This window comes from Armigeres subalbatus, chromosome 3 (genome assembly GCF_024139115.2).
Source record: "Armigeres subalbatus isolate Guangzhou_Male chromosome 3, GZ_Asu_2, whole genome shotgun sequence".
In the NCBI taxonomy this organism is placed as follows: Eukaryota; Metazoa; Arthropoda; class Insecta; order Diptera; family Culicidae; genus Armigeres; species Armigeres subalbatus.
Window position 1 is genome coordinate 331,027,919 of NC_085141.1, and position 18,295 is coordinate 331,046,213.

At 37.0% G+C, this 18,295-nt stretch overlaps 1 protein-coding gene across 5 annotated transcripts in view; it reads left to right on the forward strand.

Moving 5' to 3' along the window:
* LOC134225660 (sine oculis-binding protein homolog) overlaps positions 1 to 18,295 on the forward strand; it is a 120,740-nt gene that overhangs the window by 64,556 nt on the left and 37,889 nt on the right. For all 5 annotated transcript variants that reach the window (XM_062705917.1, XM_062705922.1, XM_062705918.1 and 2 more), the window contains one exon: positions 14,255 to 14,867. In XM_062705917.1, the coding sequence (XP_062561901.1) occupies positions 14,255 to 14,867 (613 nt within the window). The remainder of the gene's footprint in view (positions 1 to 14,254; positions 14,868 to 18,295) is intronic.

The following is an 18,295-nucleotide window of genomic DNA, read 5'->3' on the forward strand; positions in this document are numbered from 1 at the left end:
CAATTAAATCCTAATGCAATTTTATTCCTGCCAGAACTCAATTCAAATTAAATTCAAACCTTAATAAAATCCCAATATAATTTAAATCTTGTCTTAACCCAATTTAAATCCATATAATGCCTATATCCAAATCCAATTCCATTCCAATCCAAATTCAAATCCAATCGAAATTCAAGTTAAACTATCCAAATCGCTTCCAAGGCTAATCCAATTACAAATATTTTCAAATCTAATCTAATACAAATCCCATCGTAATGCGAACTAAATTCAAATCTATATTCAATTAAATGCAAATTCAGTCCGATTATAATTCAAATCCATTCCAAATTGAATTCAAATGCAATCAAAATCTAATCTAAATCCAAATCAACCAAACAAACAAAATTCAAATTTTATCTTAATCCAATTCCAATCCAAATCCCAATACAATCAAAATTCGTATCAAATCCAATAAAACTCTAATCCAAACCCATTTAACATCCAATCCAATTCAATCAAAATAGAAATATAAATCGAATTTATTTCAAATCAGTCCAAACCCCATCAAATCCACACTCAATGTCTATCTTGTTCGAATTCAATTCAGGTCCAATCTGAATCCAATTCAACTTCAATCCAAATCCAATCTAAGCCCTTTCAAAATCCATTTCACTTCCAATCCAAATCTAATCCAAATCCAATTCAAATCCAATCAATTCCAAATTCAATCCAAATTCAATGCAAATCCAAACCACATCCAATTAAAAGTTTAAAACCAACTTAAATCAAATCAGAACAAGGTCAATCCAAATCCTTCCTAAAAACATTCAATACCATCCAAATTCTATCCAAACCAAATTCAAATGCAATCGTAAACAACATAAATCTAAGTCCATACAAGACGCAATCTAAATCATTTTTTAAAACTATTTTAAATCAACCCAAAGCCAATCCTTATTCTGTCTAAATCAAATCCAACTAAAATCCAAATCTAATTCAAAACCGAATAATTCCGAACTCAATCCAAGTTCAATGCAAGCGATTTCTCATCCAATTCAAAACCAAACCAATTCCAATAAAATCCTCATCAATCCTTATCCAATCCCAATTAAATTCAATTTCAATCAATTCCAAATTCAATCCAAGTTCAATACAATATCAATCCACATCTAGCCAAAACCAATATAAATTTTATTCAAAACCAGTCCAAATCCAAACAGAATCAAATTTAAATCCTTCTAAGCCAATCAAATTCAAATTCAATCTGAATTAAATTTTAAACCAGTCAAAATCTATACCATCCACAATTTAAATCCTTTATAAATCTAATTTATGTCAAATCTAATCCAAAACCGATTAAAAATTTTATCCAAATCAAATTTGATTAATTCAAATGCAAACGAAATTCAATCAATTTTAAACTCAATCCAAGTTCAATTCAAGCCATACCACATCTAATTCAAAAACAACTAAATCTAACTAGTTCAAATTCAAATAAAATCCAATCAAAATGCTTTATAATACCATTCCATTCCAACCAAATTCCATTCCAAATTCAATACAATCCAAAACCAACCCAAATTCTATTAAAATCATATCAAATGCGTATCTAAACCCATTCCAAATCTAATCCAATCCAAATTCTATCCAAACCAATACAAAGCCAAACCACATTCAATTTAAAACTATAGTCCAAAATCAAGCAAAATCAAATCTATTTTTTCTAAAATCCTTCTTAAATCTAATTCAAATACAGAACAACCTGCATCCAAATTCAATCCAAATGCAATCCAAGTCCAATTTGAATCCGATCCAAATCCAATTCAAATTCGTTTCGTCTTTTGTTATACAAAAATCATAATTTATATGGTTGGTTGATAAAATACGAATTTTCAAATTCCATACACAATCGGAAATTGTACTTTTTTACAATAATTTCCAACAATTGAAATGAAAACATCTTTGTGACCAGCAACATTAATTGTTAACTTTTGATCTAAGTCGAAGTCGAAAGTTAGACACGCGTCGTATTCGTGCATTATTCTAAACGATGACTTTTTACAAACACCTAAAATTGAAATCCTCTCTCAAATGTACTTAAAACATAACGATTTTTTTTTGCAAGCACAGATATTGCTGTGTATGTGTACATTACTGTTTGCTGTCTACGCATTTGTTTATTATTGTTTTTTTTTTACAAACAGATCCCCACTCATCCTGTTTTTCTTTGTTCATTAATAAACTAGTCGTCCGTCCGTAATTAGTTTTCCATTGTTCAAGCACGCAAGGAACCCACTCGTCCTGCGTTAGAAAATGATGCCAGAACACGTCAACACTTTTTTATCTAATTTTTCTTTCTTTCGGCATGCAGGTACCCACTCGTCCTGCATTCATATTATGTTTTCATGAACAGGTAGCCAGTACCCACTCGTTCTGTTTTTTTACGTTTTCACGGTGGATCCCAGTCGTCCGCACGTCATTTGTTTTTTATTCTACTTCCTACACGCAAGGAACCCACTCGTCCTGCGGTAATTTTCTGTTTGGTCCTGCATACAGGGGAAATGCCAATCAAAACTCACTAATCTTTCCATTTACAATTTTTTTTACGAAAACAATTTCATACCTTTACAATCAAAGTTAATTGGCTATTTCCGGCTTGGACCGACTTGGACATTAATTTACCATGTTGTGAAAACTCTTATGTGAATATGTACGTTATGTGGAAGATATTGATTTGGAAAATGTATTGTAGGTAACCACTTTCCCTTCGATGGGACTCGAACCCATGACCCTACAGTATGCTAGACTGGTGCTTTAACCAACTAAGCTACGAAGGACCTCCGTCGGCCTTTGCAACCGGGGGGTAATATGCAGTGCATCGCGCCTCCTCTGCATGTAGTGTGAAGCAAATGTAAATAAACAATCCCACACATTTTTTGTTAGTCAGCAGTAGTGTAGATTAACCAATATCCTACAAGATTCCAATTCGAACACTGTTACACTTGCCAAGCGGGATGGCCCGCCTTTTCCAAGCGGCGTGGCCCAGATAATACATCTTAGGTAGGCTTGATTTGTTCGTGGGTGACAGGCTTATTCCCCCCCTGTTCGCAACCTAGCGGCTACTGAACGAGCTCAAGATTCCCAAATTGGACGCATAGTCAAATCACTCGCAATCCATTTCTCAAGCCAACACTTCCACATGTGTATAGTACACGTTCACATTAGAGTAGCTTGAGTATTTAGAATGTCTGGCGGCTGTACACATTCTTCATCAGCAACTATACTGATCAAGTGAGGTTGTGTAAGCTATTTGCCAGTCGGTCGTCAAGCTCAGACCCGACCGCTCCTCTAATGTGAACGTGTACTATACACATGTGGGAGTGTTGGCTTGAGAAATGGATTGCGAGTGATTTGACTATGCGTCCAATTTGGGAATCTCGAGCTCGTTCAGTAGCCGCTAGGTTGCGAAGGCCGACGGAGGTCATTCGTAGCTTAGTTGGTTAACGTTCTAACTTTTTTCCGGATAGACAATATTACACGGTAGAATAAGAGTACCCAGCGTTGAGTTTTTTCAAACTTACTTTTGAGTTATTTTTTCTATTCTCTTTTATCCACTCTTTCTTCTGTTGTTAAAAACAAAAGAGCGAAACAATCCAACATCGCCAGTTCAATACGGGAAGCCAATTTTGAGTTTTATTACCTGAGGTCGAAATTGAGTGAAATAAACCTCCTTTTGGGTAAATAAATTTTCCGTTGGGTACCTTTTTAACATGGGAGAAACGCAAACTACTTCGACCCCATTTACTCAATTTTGGCTTCCCGTACGGATGTTCGAGGTTGGGTGAATTGCACTCACTATTGGGTAGTTTATTTCTTCCGTGTAGATGATTTTCTAAGCAACCCAAAGAAGCCGATCACACTCACATCCTCATCCACATCCTCATCTTCATTCACACAATCAGACAGATCGGATTCACCGTTCTTTTCTGGTGTGCACAATTATATACAATCATCGTGACACATCATCAATGTTCAGGGCGACTGGAAGCGATTGGCCCAGGATCGAGTCCAGTGGAGAAGGATACTCCATTCGGCGTAGGTTCATGGGAGAGCTGTAGCCCATCAAGTATCAAGTAAAGTAAATCGCACGACCTTCCTTCTGCCAAACTCCTGTATGAAGGGCGAGGGAAGAATATCAGTGTGGAAGCTGATATATCTCCACTGGCAAAAGAAAGGTGGTTTGATTTGCTCATACACCAGTGCCTGCGGAAGGGTTTCTATCGACGAGTACTGTCTCTAAATTTCTAATATGACATCAGCATTTAGTCGAATAGTGTACTAACCCTGGTGGGGCACCCATCAATTCAGCTGTTGTCGGTCGACGGTACAGCAGCAGTGCCTTTACTCTGTCTTGTTCTCTCCAATGCAGCTCAGTGAGTTGCGATGAGACGAACGCATGGAGAACACAGAACTGCGCAATAAAAATTCTATTCGACTAGATCTAGGGACGTTCCGATACTTCAAAATATCGATATTTGATTCGATACGATAATCGAATCAAAGTATCGATACCACCGATATATTGGAATGAAAATATCGATATATCGGAAAATCATATGATATTTTAGAAATGAGAATATTTAGAATATATTTGTTGTAGTTATTCAATCACTATCGTATTACCGACGGTAATTTACTGTATTACCTATTTACAATAATTATCAGAAATGTCTTTTTTTCCTTTATCCAGTCCAATCTGCTTCTAGAATGTCCCAGTCCAACAATCATCGGTGGCGGCGTTCATCGTAGTTTAAACCGATAGCGGTGGCGTTTTCGACTATTTTTTTTATATATTTCTTCTCGGGTTATTCTGATTCTTAAATTCTCTCTTTAGAATTTCCACGGAAGCTTTTTTTTAAATTCAATTAAAAAAAACAGAATTTCAGAAAAACAGAAAAAACAGAAATTCATTTGAATATTGTAAACTAAAAAAGGAATTTCTCTTAACTTTTCACGAGAAATTATCTTTATGTTTCACATGAAATTCCCTTGAATTTCGGCTGAAAATTTTCTCCGATTTTCAGGGACATTCTACAAAATTTTCGCAAAAATTTCCATTAGAAAAATCATTCAAAATTTTCATTAGTAAACCTGTAGAAATATTTTAAGAAAATTCTTTTGAATTTCGAAAGAAAATTTTCATATGTTTTCCAATTCTTCTGAATTTCCATTTCCACAAATCTCTTCCTATTTCTAAAGTTAGTTTTTTCATAGGAACACGTCAAATATATAATTGAATTCACGTAAGGATTCAAGAACCAGCGGCATGACAGATGTTGCACAAGTGTCGAGTTGCCAAAACTATTTGTGATGGCAGCGCACTCCTCACAACATCCGCGCTACCGAGAAAAAATATCTTAGTCATTAAAAATACGGCGTTTCAGATGCATTTTGAAGTTTTTTTTTTCACAAAATACAATGCAATTGTTATATTTGTGTGACTTTGTTCTGATTCAATATATCGATATCGAAAACAAAAATATCGATATAACCGATATATTGAAAGCAAAATATCGATACAAAAATATCGGATATCGAAACAAAAATATCGATATTCCGATATATCGGAAGTATCGGAACGTCCCTAACTAGATCTGAGAACATATTAGAAATTTAGAGATAGTACTCGTCGATTGAAATCCTAAGGATAGTGTCCCTAAAGTGTGTGAACACCATGCAGAGATGCATTCTGAACAGAACGTGAGCGTGCCTGGATGTTCTTAGTTTTGAACTCTAAACACTGCACAGTGGGGAAAAAGCGACCCAAAGGTACCTATTTATTGCGGCTACATGATGCGGCAAAGAAATACCCTTCTTTAAAGGAAAATTCACGACAAATCGAATGGTACTATTTTCGTTCGCAGGAAATTATGGGAACTGGCCGTAAAAAATATGTTTTTATGGGGTAAACGGGGCAAAACAGCCACTTCCAGTCACGATTCAGGGTCGGAATTACATACCATACTTATTCTCTACTAAATTAGCATCAGAAAACATAGGAGTAGTAAGCCGCAATTGGTTTTAAAGAGTAGCTGTCATAGAAAAACCCAGATTAATCCACCTAGCGTTGGTGGAGCCTTTATCACATTTAGTTAAGACACCAACCTTATATGGGGTTTATATGGTCCGATGTACCATTTTCTTCATAACTTTTAAACGCAATAACCGATCGTTATACTGATCAACAAGACTTTTTCCCCTGTCGAATGAAACTTGTTGCGAGAAAATCGGTTAAGGATTACTATACGAAAAGTTGTCTAATGTTTTTCAAAGCTTTTGTGCACACACATACACACGGACAGACAGACATGTGCTCAGCTCGTCGAGCTGAGTCGATTGGTATATAATACTATGGTTCTCAAAGGCTTCTATAAAAAGTTCGTTTTCGGAGTGAAATGATAGCCTTTCAGTACAACTTAGTTGTACGAGAAAGGCAAAAAGGCATTTTTAGAGGAAAATGGGGCAAAACAGCTCCTTTCAGTCATGATCCAGGGTCGGAATATATACCAGACGTATTATCTACAAAATTACAATAGAAAACATAGGAGTAGATAGCCGCAATCGGTTTTTAAGTATAGCTGTCATAGGAAAAAAATGTTTTTTAGGGATAAATGGGGCAAAACGGCCAGTTCCGATAATTTCCGGCGAACGAAAATAACACCATTCGATTTGTCGTGAACTTTCCCTTAAGGAAGGGTATTTCTCTGCCGCAGCAAGTAGCCGCAATAAATAGGTACCTTTTTGGGTCACTTTTTCCCCACTGTGCGCTTGGTTGGTACGTAAGCAAAAACGATAATGTAACCTAAGGTTCTCTAGATTTGGAAATATGCAAAAACATACGTGCATGCTTGATTTTTATCTGTTAGATGTCCACGTGTCTCTTTACTAAGCAAAAAATGAATAGCATACGAGTTGCTATGTTAGGTCCATACTCTTGAACAGTGAGTTGTGTTCAGAAGGTTGTATACACGAACATGCGTTCTCGTGTTCAAAATGCATCTCTGACACCAAGGTCAGTCCGCAAACCATCCGGAACGATATCGGATATCATAGTCGTTGAAGGATACCGTGATCGCAATTCGCGGTATCTACCAAGATTTCCAAGAATATGGAGAAGCTACAGGCGTATGCTCAAAATCGTGTAACTGAGCCGCAAAAGTTCTAGCAGATTGTCATATTCATGGACGAGAATTTTTTTTAACTATTTCGCCATCGACGAACTGGTTAGGGAATGGGACAAACCAGCTATAGGATTCGATCCACCAAAATTGCTATCGACTGCGAGGTAAAGTAATGGTCATGTTATGGTATGTGGTGCCTGAGGTACAAACGGCATCAAACACCTAAAGTTTATCAATAGTTCTATGAAACGTTTAATTTATTTGGACATTGGAAGGTTGGAAGGATAATTTGAAATAGGCGCCGTTAAATTGGGTCATAGACGAGTCATAGATCAAATGTTTTCTTCGTCCAAAACGATGATCCAAATCATTCTTCCAATCTTTTCAGAGTGGGTGCTGATACAGTGGGTCCAGGATACAAATTTACGCGGAAAGATGCATTTTACGCGAAAACTATATTTTTTTCTAGATAAAAAAGGTCTTCTACAAAGATATTCAGAATAGTGAGGCTCACGGCGTGTTTGGTAGAATATTATCACACAAAAAATGAGCATCGCTAAAATTTCAACTACGTGAAAATATAACTTCTTATCTTTCATTTCTTGGGTATTTCGAAAAAAATCTACCGAGGGGTCCCGAACAACTTTTTTTTTCTTTTTCAAATGGAACCTGCATTCTAATCTAAAACCAGCCGCCTGCACGAGTCACTCCCAAGTTAGGACTTTCATTCATATTCAAACCATTCTTCATGAATCATGTGCAATAAATGAAATATTCTTCTCTTATTTTTATTGTAAACCTAATTTCAAAGGCTCAGATGTAGACAAGCATAATGGATCGGAAATTATTAATTTCAACCCTTGGCTAGCTAGCATTACAGCTTCCCACTGGTATGATTTAACAGCAACCTCTCCCTGATCAATTTACTTTTATTTTGTTACACTTTTTGGATTTAAATGTAAATTAGCAAAATTCGTAGAGATTTAACCAGATATATGAGAATTTACAAATTGATTATTTGAGGTGAACCGGTCTAGGGCCGAAAACCTCATTAATAAAGACAATAATAATAAATTGATTATTGGAGCTCGAAAATCGACGATATTCAAGACATAAGGATTTTTGAAAACCTGACGATTTTTTATCACATTTTATCACATGATATTATCAAACTTTTTTACCTACCTGTGAGATAAGCATGCCAAAACCATACTTGAGGTGGCTGAGTTGTATCCCCGGTTTGGTCTAGGAAATTTTTAGGTAAGATATTTTTCCGGCTTTCCTATGTGGGATAATTTTTTGGAACACATTTGTTTTATTGAGTTTTACAAATATTAGCGGGGCTTTTTGGAATGACGGTTCTTATCATTGTTCATATCATATGCTTTCCTTTAGATAGATAATTAAAGTGAAGCTCATCGATCACTTCAAAGTCTGCTAGTTGTACCAAGAGTCATGAAAACAAGTGTCGTTTAAAAGAAAATGCATTTGTAGTATGATTTTCGTTTATTGGTTAACTATTCTGAACTGTGGGACAATATGTTTTTCATAGGATTCATCCTTTTAGCACGATTTTTCTGACAAAAAAATCCAAACTTTTGAAAATCTTTCAGTTTTGTGAATACTGAACCTGGTTCTGATCGTGCAGATTTTGTGTTTGCGTTTTCTGTTGGTGGAATTTGGCTTGACCAAATATTAAACGTTATTGAAAATGATTGCCGATAGTAATAATGCGACTATAAAATGAAAAGTGAATCAAATTTCGAATTGGTAATGAATTGAAATGAAAATGATGGTTTCTAATGGGTATTTCTCCAAACTTACGCATTGCAATATCATGGAAAACTGGCGTATTAATATTTGTTATAAAAATGGGGTAAACGCTAAGCTGCTGCTGAAAGGACAAAAAAAACAGCAATATTTTTTTCAGATTTTCAAACGCTATTTTTATATGTTATTTACTTCCATTTCAAGCCACCTTCAGCATGGTGTTGCTTTGTCGATGCATATATTACCGCATGACTAAAGAAGGCCCTTATATTACTATGGTAGTTATTGTTTAACATGATCAAGCGTTTTGAATAATTTTGTGATACCAGTTAAACTTATTCATTCACATGACAATTTTCAAATTTGGCATGTATTGGGAAAGAATTGGGTGTGTATGTGCATAAGATTACGAAGCAGTGCAGAATCTCCATCCAAGCCCTTCTTAGCTGTTTTCAGAGGATAACATAAATTTTGCGAGTTCGGCTTCGTTATGCTCTTTGACGCTTGAGCTCTAATAAACAAGTTATTTATTTGTATTTGTATTTAACATGGTAATCGATTCCCCCTTATTCTTTAAATGATGATTGGAAGAATAAAAAAATCATGAATCTCATTTAATAGGCGACGCGGTTATTCGATAGTTTTCCAACTGAAAAGTTTCGTTTCAGGGAGAAAAAAAATGTTCGGGACCCCCCGGTAGATTTTTTTAAATAGTCAGTAATGAAAGCTGAAGAGTTATATTTTCACGTTGTGAAAGTTTTAGCTATGCTCATTTTTGTGTCATAAAAAATAGGGTGTCTCATTATATAGACAAATTAAAAAAATATTTTTTCTTTACGGAATACTGACATGTAATATTCTACAAAGTTGTAGCGTAGCTTATTGAAAACAATTTTGCTGAAAAGCCTTTTTCTGTACCTCTGATTGGCTGATTGGCTGATTTGGAGCAATTTTACCTACTTAGATTAGAGTGTCCCTAAAAAAACAGTTTTGATCTACTTTTTTTGTTTTAGATTTTAAAGAAATGTCGTCTAAAAGTGGAATTCGTAAAATTGAAAAATAAAGAATAAAGAAATCTACAGCCTAAACACTTTTTATTCGTTTTATCATTATTACCCTATTGCAAAATTTACGAGAGAAAATGCATTTTCGGTCAAAACAATACTTTAAACAAAAAAAAAACAAAATGTGTCCTACAAAGTTGTTCTGGATACTTCGGACCTTGTTTTAGAGTTATCAAAAAATAGGGTGGTCCATTTTATAAAAACGTGAAAAAATATATTTTTTATTTTGCAGAATATTGACATAAAATGTTCTACACAATTGTAGCGCAGCTTATTTCAAACAACTTTGCTATATAAAGTTTTTCTCTAGCTCTTAAGCTCACTAATTTAAATAATTTTTACTTACTTTCCGCATAAAACGCATAGTTTTTTTTACATCTTTCCGCATAAAACTATATCCTGGACCATAGAAAAAAATTACAAGAGGGCCACCCTAATGACAACTTACACCAAAAATAGATCTTCTCTTGTAGATCATTTCTTCTGAAGACGTCAAAACTCTATCACCGATAGTTTTCGAGATATCGATTTATGTCGTGAAATTTGACGAATCCGACCATTGTGCCTTGTGGAAAATTTGCATAAGGCGTTTGATTGAGAATCATACGTCCATTTTCCTCAGTGTACTATTGATGTGAAGTGACAAATTTGTGACTTAGATTTTCTAAACATTACAAATGAACAAAGAAAACCGCGAAGTTGCATTTGTTTTGTCCAACGTAAAATTCGCTTGCAACGAAAACATGTCCGTGAGCTGTAATTTATCGAAATTATTACTCATGTGTGCGTATTATATGATACTTGGCACGCAATCCGGCGTCTCCTGAAGATAATTCTATTTAGGTTCTTGAAAATAAATGTTTTGTAGAGATTTTCATGATAGTTAGATTTCATTTGCATATGTTTTGTGTAGGTGCTGTACTGCCGCTAACCGCAAGTCAGACTTATCTGGATATGGCGTCCATATACAGATAAGTCTGACTTGCGGTTAGCGGCAGTGTAGGTGCTACAAAATTTCGCTCACACTACTGCAAAATCAATCCAGATTGAAGAAAAAATAATTTAGTAATCAATCAATCTGGGTCCATTTGTAGCATTATGAGAGAAATAGCATTGAAAAATGCGCAGGTTTGGGATATTGTGTACTGTTCTAAAAACGAAAAAAAGGGACATACGTTTCAAACTTGCGTTTTGTGCTTGACATATAATCAAGTATGAGAATAAAATGCTTTCTAGCGACACACATCCAGCAACATCATAATTTTCTATGCAGCCTTGTAAGCTCGTTTATAATTATATTATTAGAGTTGTAGTTTAGGTCAACAACAGCTGTAAACAGTTGTTTGGCGGACTAGTGGCTGTGGGCCACTCGCTATAGTAATCGATCCCCGGCCGAACACGAGATACGAAACCCGCGATATAAATTATTTAATGGATTTGATCGTTGGGAAGAGATTGAAATCCGAACTTCACGCCGAAGGTTTCCATGTTATCTACGTTACCGCTCTGTTTGAAATCTTGCTTCCTGGCTCGATCGAAGCCGCACCTCGAAATTCCAATTATCAAACTGATACTGACTTTTATGGGTGCACAAAGCATGGGCTTTGCGGTTTCTTTGATTTATCAGTTTGTACCTTGGTGGAAGTTTGAAAGTTGGGAAGTTTCAAGTTTTTTTTTTCTTTCGGCAAACAATCTATTAAAACAAAAACGAGCGAGATACAAAATACTCCACGAATCGATAATGTCAGATGGTACGGTAGATGGTATCTCCTTCGCGATATCGCAGCATGATTTATTACTCTATCGACGAACGGCCAGTTGATGTGCAAGGCTTGAAATTTCAAACCAAGATCGTCTGCCCCGGTGAAACCTGTCACAAAACAACAATTTTGCACTCATCGCGGATTGTTGCGACTGATTTCAATGCGTCTCTGATTTCAATTTGAAGCTCAGGCATGAAAAAGCATGACCGATTTGTCACTGATATTTTTTTCGGTGGTCATTTTAATTGGTTGCTGATTTGTATCGTGTTGATCATGTTTCATTGCTTAAGGTGAATCTATCTACGTTCAATAGAATTCGGTTTAAGATTTTATTCTATAAAATACCCCGCACGTAGAGTACATGGTATATGGATGCAAAACATTATTTACCTTAGAAACCTCGGGATTACTAAATCTAAAGTCAGGGATGAACCTAATTTTCAATGTTTTTATTCATTATTCGTTAGACATCATAATTAGAGAATAAAAAAAAATCATACTGAATGTGAAGCACTTTGCAAGTACAGTGTGGTAGGCCGCATTGTCCCAATTGTGGAGAGGTAAGCTAATATAAATAGCAAAATGATTTTTTAGAAGCATTTATGTATGTATGTATGTATGTAGTTATCCACCATCCTGGCTTGATTCTCCATACGGTTCCAGTAGCCTTGCGAGCACAGATGTAGGATCCAGAGACGCCAATCCAGAGATGGCGAGTTCGATTCTCAGTCCGGTCTAGAATGTTTTCGGGTGGGAAACCTGCTCGACTCCCTGGGTGGATATAGTGTACCCGACTAGAAGGTCATATCAAAATTATATCATACTATGTTATTATGTTATACTAAATTTTTAAAACAAAATTTGTTAGAAACATGGTGCAGGATGTTGTTAAAATAACTAAATTTCTATCAAAATCTGCACCACTGGAAACAAAAAACTATCAAATTTTGTTACAATTTTATCATAAAAATAACATATTCTGTTAGAAATTTATAACAGAATCAGATACAAAATATGTTGGTGCTTTGCAGTTGGAATTTTTACAGGTCGTGATAGGTCTCCAGATTGTGATCAACAATCATAATTTTTTTGTTTTTGTCTGAACAAGAATATTTATCGAGATCATGAAATTAACAACATAACAAATAAGGCAACCTTCCCAAATTATATCAGCGTTGTGATACCTATGGCTGGGAGACTTTGCTACATCTATTTTAATTGCCTACTATTGGGCAATTCGGTGTTAAGCATTTTTAAAATCATATTATGATATAATCCTGTTACAACATTTGAAAGATACTGGCTACTGAGAACAAAATTGTATGAAAATAAGTTATAAATATCACAATATGTTAAAATTGTGTTCAATTTTAGTTACGCTCTTCTAGTCGGGTAACCATTGTACTTGCCACACAAGATACATACTCATGCAACGGTGGGCAAAGAAAAGCTTTCAATTAATAATTGAAGGAATGCTTATAGAATACTAAGTTGAAAAGCAGGCCAAGTTCTAGTTGGAATGTAGAAGAAGAAGATGGTTCCACCCAAAAGTAGAATCTAATTGGGTTATCATTCTATTTGAATAAAAATGTTTAGAAGTAGAACCAAAAAGTTTGATCCCATTTTCAAAAATTGTTTCTCCCGCCAATAATTTTTTACAGAAGATTATATTGTATTTTTTTATATAGGGGGAATGACGGCTTTGGCAGGTTTTGTTCTATTATTGGCAGGGGGTTTTTTATGACTGACTAGGCTCAAATTTGGCCTAAACATTCTTTGCATATCAAAGAATATTGTGGCCAAATTTCATAAAATTTGGTCGACAAAAACCCCCTGCCAATAATAGAACAAAACCTGCCAAAGCCGTCTTTCCCCCTATGTAATATTGTAATACTATTGAAAGTCTGAAAAATAAATATGCGTTATAAATAGTATTTACATATGTGGTAATCGAACTGCCGTTCCTTATCATTAACATTAACAATTAAAAACAACATCTTTGAACATATTCGTCGCTTCTCGTCATTTCCTACGGTCCATCAATCGAGGCTCGTACTTAGCTGGAGATCGTGTTACAATTATTATCCCCCGTCCACGTTTCGCGATTCCTGCCGCACGAACCTACTCTATCTATGACCTGTCTCTATGCACACTGAAAGCGCTGCTGTTGCAGCAGGCACACGAAAACCGATCTCCGGTCCGGTATCATGATTTTAATAAAATAATGACTTTGCTGTTGGAAAATATCGTTTTACACAAGCGCTCGACTCGTTTTGGGTTCTCAGTCAACTATTCACTCACTGTATGGATGATTTAAGTAGGGGCGGGGGGATTATTATCATATTATTATATTCAAATCTTCTAAACAATCGCAAATCGATTGTAGGATTTACGAATGCTTAATGCTCCAAAGACTGGGGAATAAAATTCAAGTTGATAAGGATTTTTATTTTATGTATTGCTAATACTCTTTATTTTACCCCCATTCTACCAACAGGACTTTGCCGAGACGGCTATGAACGACATTCTCGGCTGGTACGGCTACGGGGACAGTGTGGATCATCGTCTCGATAACACAGCCGCTCCACCATCCGCCTCGTCGAATGCGACTGCAGGTGAATCCGGAGCCCAGCAGCGCACCAACGGCAACAAGGAAAGGAGCTCATTGTCCCCATCGTCAGTATCGCAAACCGTTTCATCATCTGGGGTGGTGGTTGCGACGTCGAAATCGAAGCACAACAAAACACAACACCACAAGCCCAGGCAATTCAATATGCTGCAGCATAATTCCAGTGAGCTAAGTGATACCGTTATTGCATCGGCAGCAGCGGCGGCGGCGGCGGCAGTCGTCGTCGCATCAGGTGTGGTATCACCATCGTCGTTGGGAAAAGCTACCAACAGCTGCACCACCACCTCCTCCGCCGGCATCGGCGGAGGTAATGCCAATAAAGCCACTGCCAACAGTAGCAGCGGAGGCAGCACCAACAACTGCAACAACACCAGAAACGGTGTAAATTTACATCACCATGGTGAAAGTTCCACATCCGAGAAGGATAGCTCCCGGGAAAGTTCGAAAAGTCCGATGCTGGTGAAGATGCTGGACAAACAAGGTAGGAACCGATGTCGTACTTAAATATAATATATACAGGCTGCAAGGATACATGGATATTAGACCTCTTCATGATTTCAAAAAGTATCAAAAATTCAACCGGTCAGCCCAGAATCACAATTCTTATGCTAAAATAAGTCTCCTGTCAAATTTTCAGCTAATTCGGAAAAAAATCGATGTGGCTCAAGTCGATTTAGCGTTTTTGGGAAAAAATCTAACAAGAGATATAAACGTCGAAAACTATCGCAACAACCTCTATAGGGAAGATTTTGGTGTGCTCTACAAGTCTTGTGAACATTGCGATTCGTACCATTCACGTTTTGTCCATGTTAAAGTGATTTTCAAACTTTTAAGTGCAAAAAACTACTGTTTCCCCCAAAAGTCGTTGTTCTACAAAATTCTTGAGTTTATGACAAACGATTGTAAATTTATTTTATTATAGTTCCTCTTTTTTCCCTGGAAATTTGAGTAATATAATTGCCCATGTGCGATTAACCGTTAAATTCTTAAAAATCAGAAGCTCAACATTTGACATAAATTTGCACGCTAAGATTTCTTCAAACAAGTTGTTCAAACAAAGAAGCTTCAATTTCACTTGTTACTAAGATGTACTCAATGTTAAAAGCATGCAGACATATGATGAAATTAACAAAATTTGAAAGTCGTTTGTTGTAAGCATCAAATATCATATGATTTAATTTATGTTTTGTTCGAACAACTTGCTTGAAGAAATCCTAACGTGCAAATTTATGACAAATGTTCAGCTTCTGATTTTTAAGAATTTAACGGTAAATCGCACATGGGCAATTATATTACTCAAATTTCCAGGGAAAAATGAGGAATAATAATAAAATAAACAATCATTTGTCATAAACTCAAGAATTTTGTAGAACAACGACTTTTGGGGGGGACAGTATTTTTATGCACTTAAAAGCTTGAAAATCACTTTCACATGGACAAAACGTGAACGGAACGAATCGCAATGTTCACAAGACTTGTAGAGCACACCAAAAGCTTTCGTATAGAGGTTGTTGCGATAGTTTTCGACGTTTATATCTCTTGTTAGATTTTTTCCAAGATTGAAAATAGCCCAAAAACACTAAATCGACTTGAGCCACCTCGAAATTTTATCCGAATTAGCTGAAAATTTGACAGGAGACTTATTTTAGCATAAGAATTGTGATGCTGGGCTGATCGATTGAATTTTTGATACTTTTTGAAAACATGAAGAGGTCTAATGGATATATATCGATAAATTGCGTAATAAATTCCATAGTAATATGTCTTATGAAATGGAGACGCATGGTCGATATAATACTGTTAAAGAAAAGAGGATTTGTTTTCTTAACTTGTTTTATTTCTAACACATACATTCGCCTCTTTGACTCTTCTAGTTTTCTGTCCTTGTCCTAAATTTCAAATCAGTCCACGAGCACCGGTGACGTTCCGAGTTTTCCGAGGGTATATCAAAAATGCATTTTTTCTTTGGCATGTCATTTTATGTGACGTTTACTTTCATCATGTTTTATGCTTTCCCCTAGAACTAATTAGCTGATCAGTCAGCATTGATCACACATCAAGAATCCGTCAGGATCGTCACGTAAATGGCCATACCTTTGCGTATATTGCAAACGTTGGTTTAAATTATAGTTTGTTGGATCCTGATGCACAAATATCCTCGTCTCTTATCACGCCTGCCGAGGAGATCTTAATACACACGGGTGGCTCAAATTAGTATGTAAAAGGAACAAAATTTGCCCGAACTACACTGCAGAGAAATGCTAATAACTAATGCCGGGTAAGCACTAATCTTACCGCGGTTTTCAGCATAACATTCTGTATTAAATTCTACAAGAACTGAATGAGTCTCATAGTTTTTCATCGTGAATTGTGCCGCATAACTGCAAATAACTGTTTTCCGAAGTTTCTGCATAAATTTTTCTAAACAGCGGTTCTCAACCTTTTTCTTGAGAGGTACCCCTTCGAAATTTTCCATTAATAATTAATGGTATTATAGAGGTACCGCCTTTTTATTTTTTTTGCTGTAAATGAAAATAAGCTTAACTCATAAGATATATGGAAACTGGACCTGAAAACTAACGGAATATATATCCATAAATTTTCCTGAAATTTTAATTTTCCATGAAACTTCGCAATTCAAATTAAGTTCATACATCGAGCTTCCTACAGAACTTTTTTGACCATTGAAGGCTTCCGGGCTCTTGAAAGTAGGATTCAACGCTTCTTGAAAAAAAAACCTTCCGAGCTTCTTGAAGAGAGGTTTCCGAGCCTCTTGAAAAGAGGCTTCCGAGCCTCTTGAAAGGTGGCTTCCGAGCCTCTTGAAAGAAGGCTTCCTAGCCTCTTGAAAGGAGGCTTCCTGAGCCTCTTGAAAGGAGGCTTCTGAGCCTCTTGAAAGAAGGCTTCTGAGCCTCTTGAAAGAAGGCTCTGAGCCTCTTGAAAGGGGGGCTTCAAGCCTCTTGAAAGGAGGCCTCTGGGCCTCTTGAAAGGAGGCTTCCGAGCCTCTTGAAAGGAGGCTTCCGAGCCTCTTGAAAGGAGGCTTCCGAGCCTCTTGAAAGGAGGCTTCCGAGCCTCTTGAAAGGAGGCTTCCGAGCCTCTTGAAAGGAGGCTTCCGAGCCTCTTGAAAGGAGGCTTCCTAGTCTCTTGAAAGGAGGCTTCCTAGTCTCTTGAAAGGAGGCTTCCTAGTCTCTTGGAAGGAGGCTTCCTAGTCTCTTGAAAGGAGGCTTCCTAGTCTCTTGAAAGGAGGCTTCCTAGTCTCTTGAAAGGAGGCTTCCGAGCCTCTTGAAAGGAGGCTTCCGAGCATCTTGGAAGGAGGCTTTCGACGAGCCTTTTGAAAGGAGGCTTCCTAGTCTCTTGAAAGGAAGCTTCCGAGCCTCTTGAAAGAAGGCTTTCGAGCCTCTTGAAAGGAGCCTCTTAAAAGGAGGCTTTCGAACCTTTGAAAGGAGGCTTCTGAGCCTCTTGAAAGGAGGCTTCTGAGCCTCTTGAAAGGAGGCTTCCGAGCCTCTTGAAAGGAGGCTTCCGAGCCTCTTGAAAGGAGGCTTCCGAGCCTCTTGAAAGGAGGCTTCCGAGGCTCTTGAAAGAAGGCTTCCGAGCCTCTTGAAAGGAGACTTCCGAGCCTCTTGAAAGGAGACTTCCGAGCCTCTTGAAAGGAGGCTTCCGAGCCTCTTGAAAGGAGGATTACGAGCCTCTTAAAAGGAAGCTTCCGAGCCTCTTGAAAGGAGGCTTCCTGACCTCTTGAAAGGAGGCTTCTGAGCCTCTTGAAAGGAGGCTTCTGAGCCTCTTGAAAGGAGGCTTCCTGAGCCTCTTGAAAGGAGGCTTCCTGAGCCTCTTGAAAGGAGGCTCTGAGCCTCTTGAAAGGAGGCTTCTGAGCCTCTTGAAAGGAGGCTCTGAGCCTCTTGAAAGGAGGCTTCC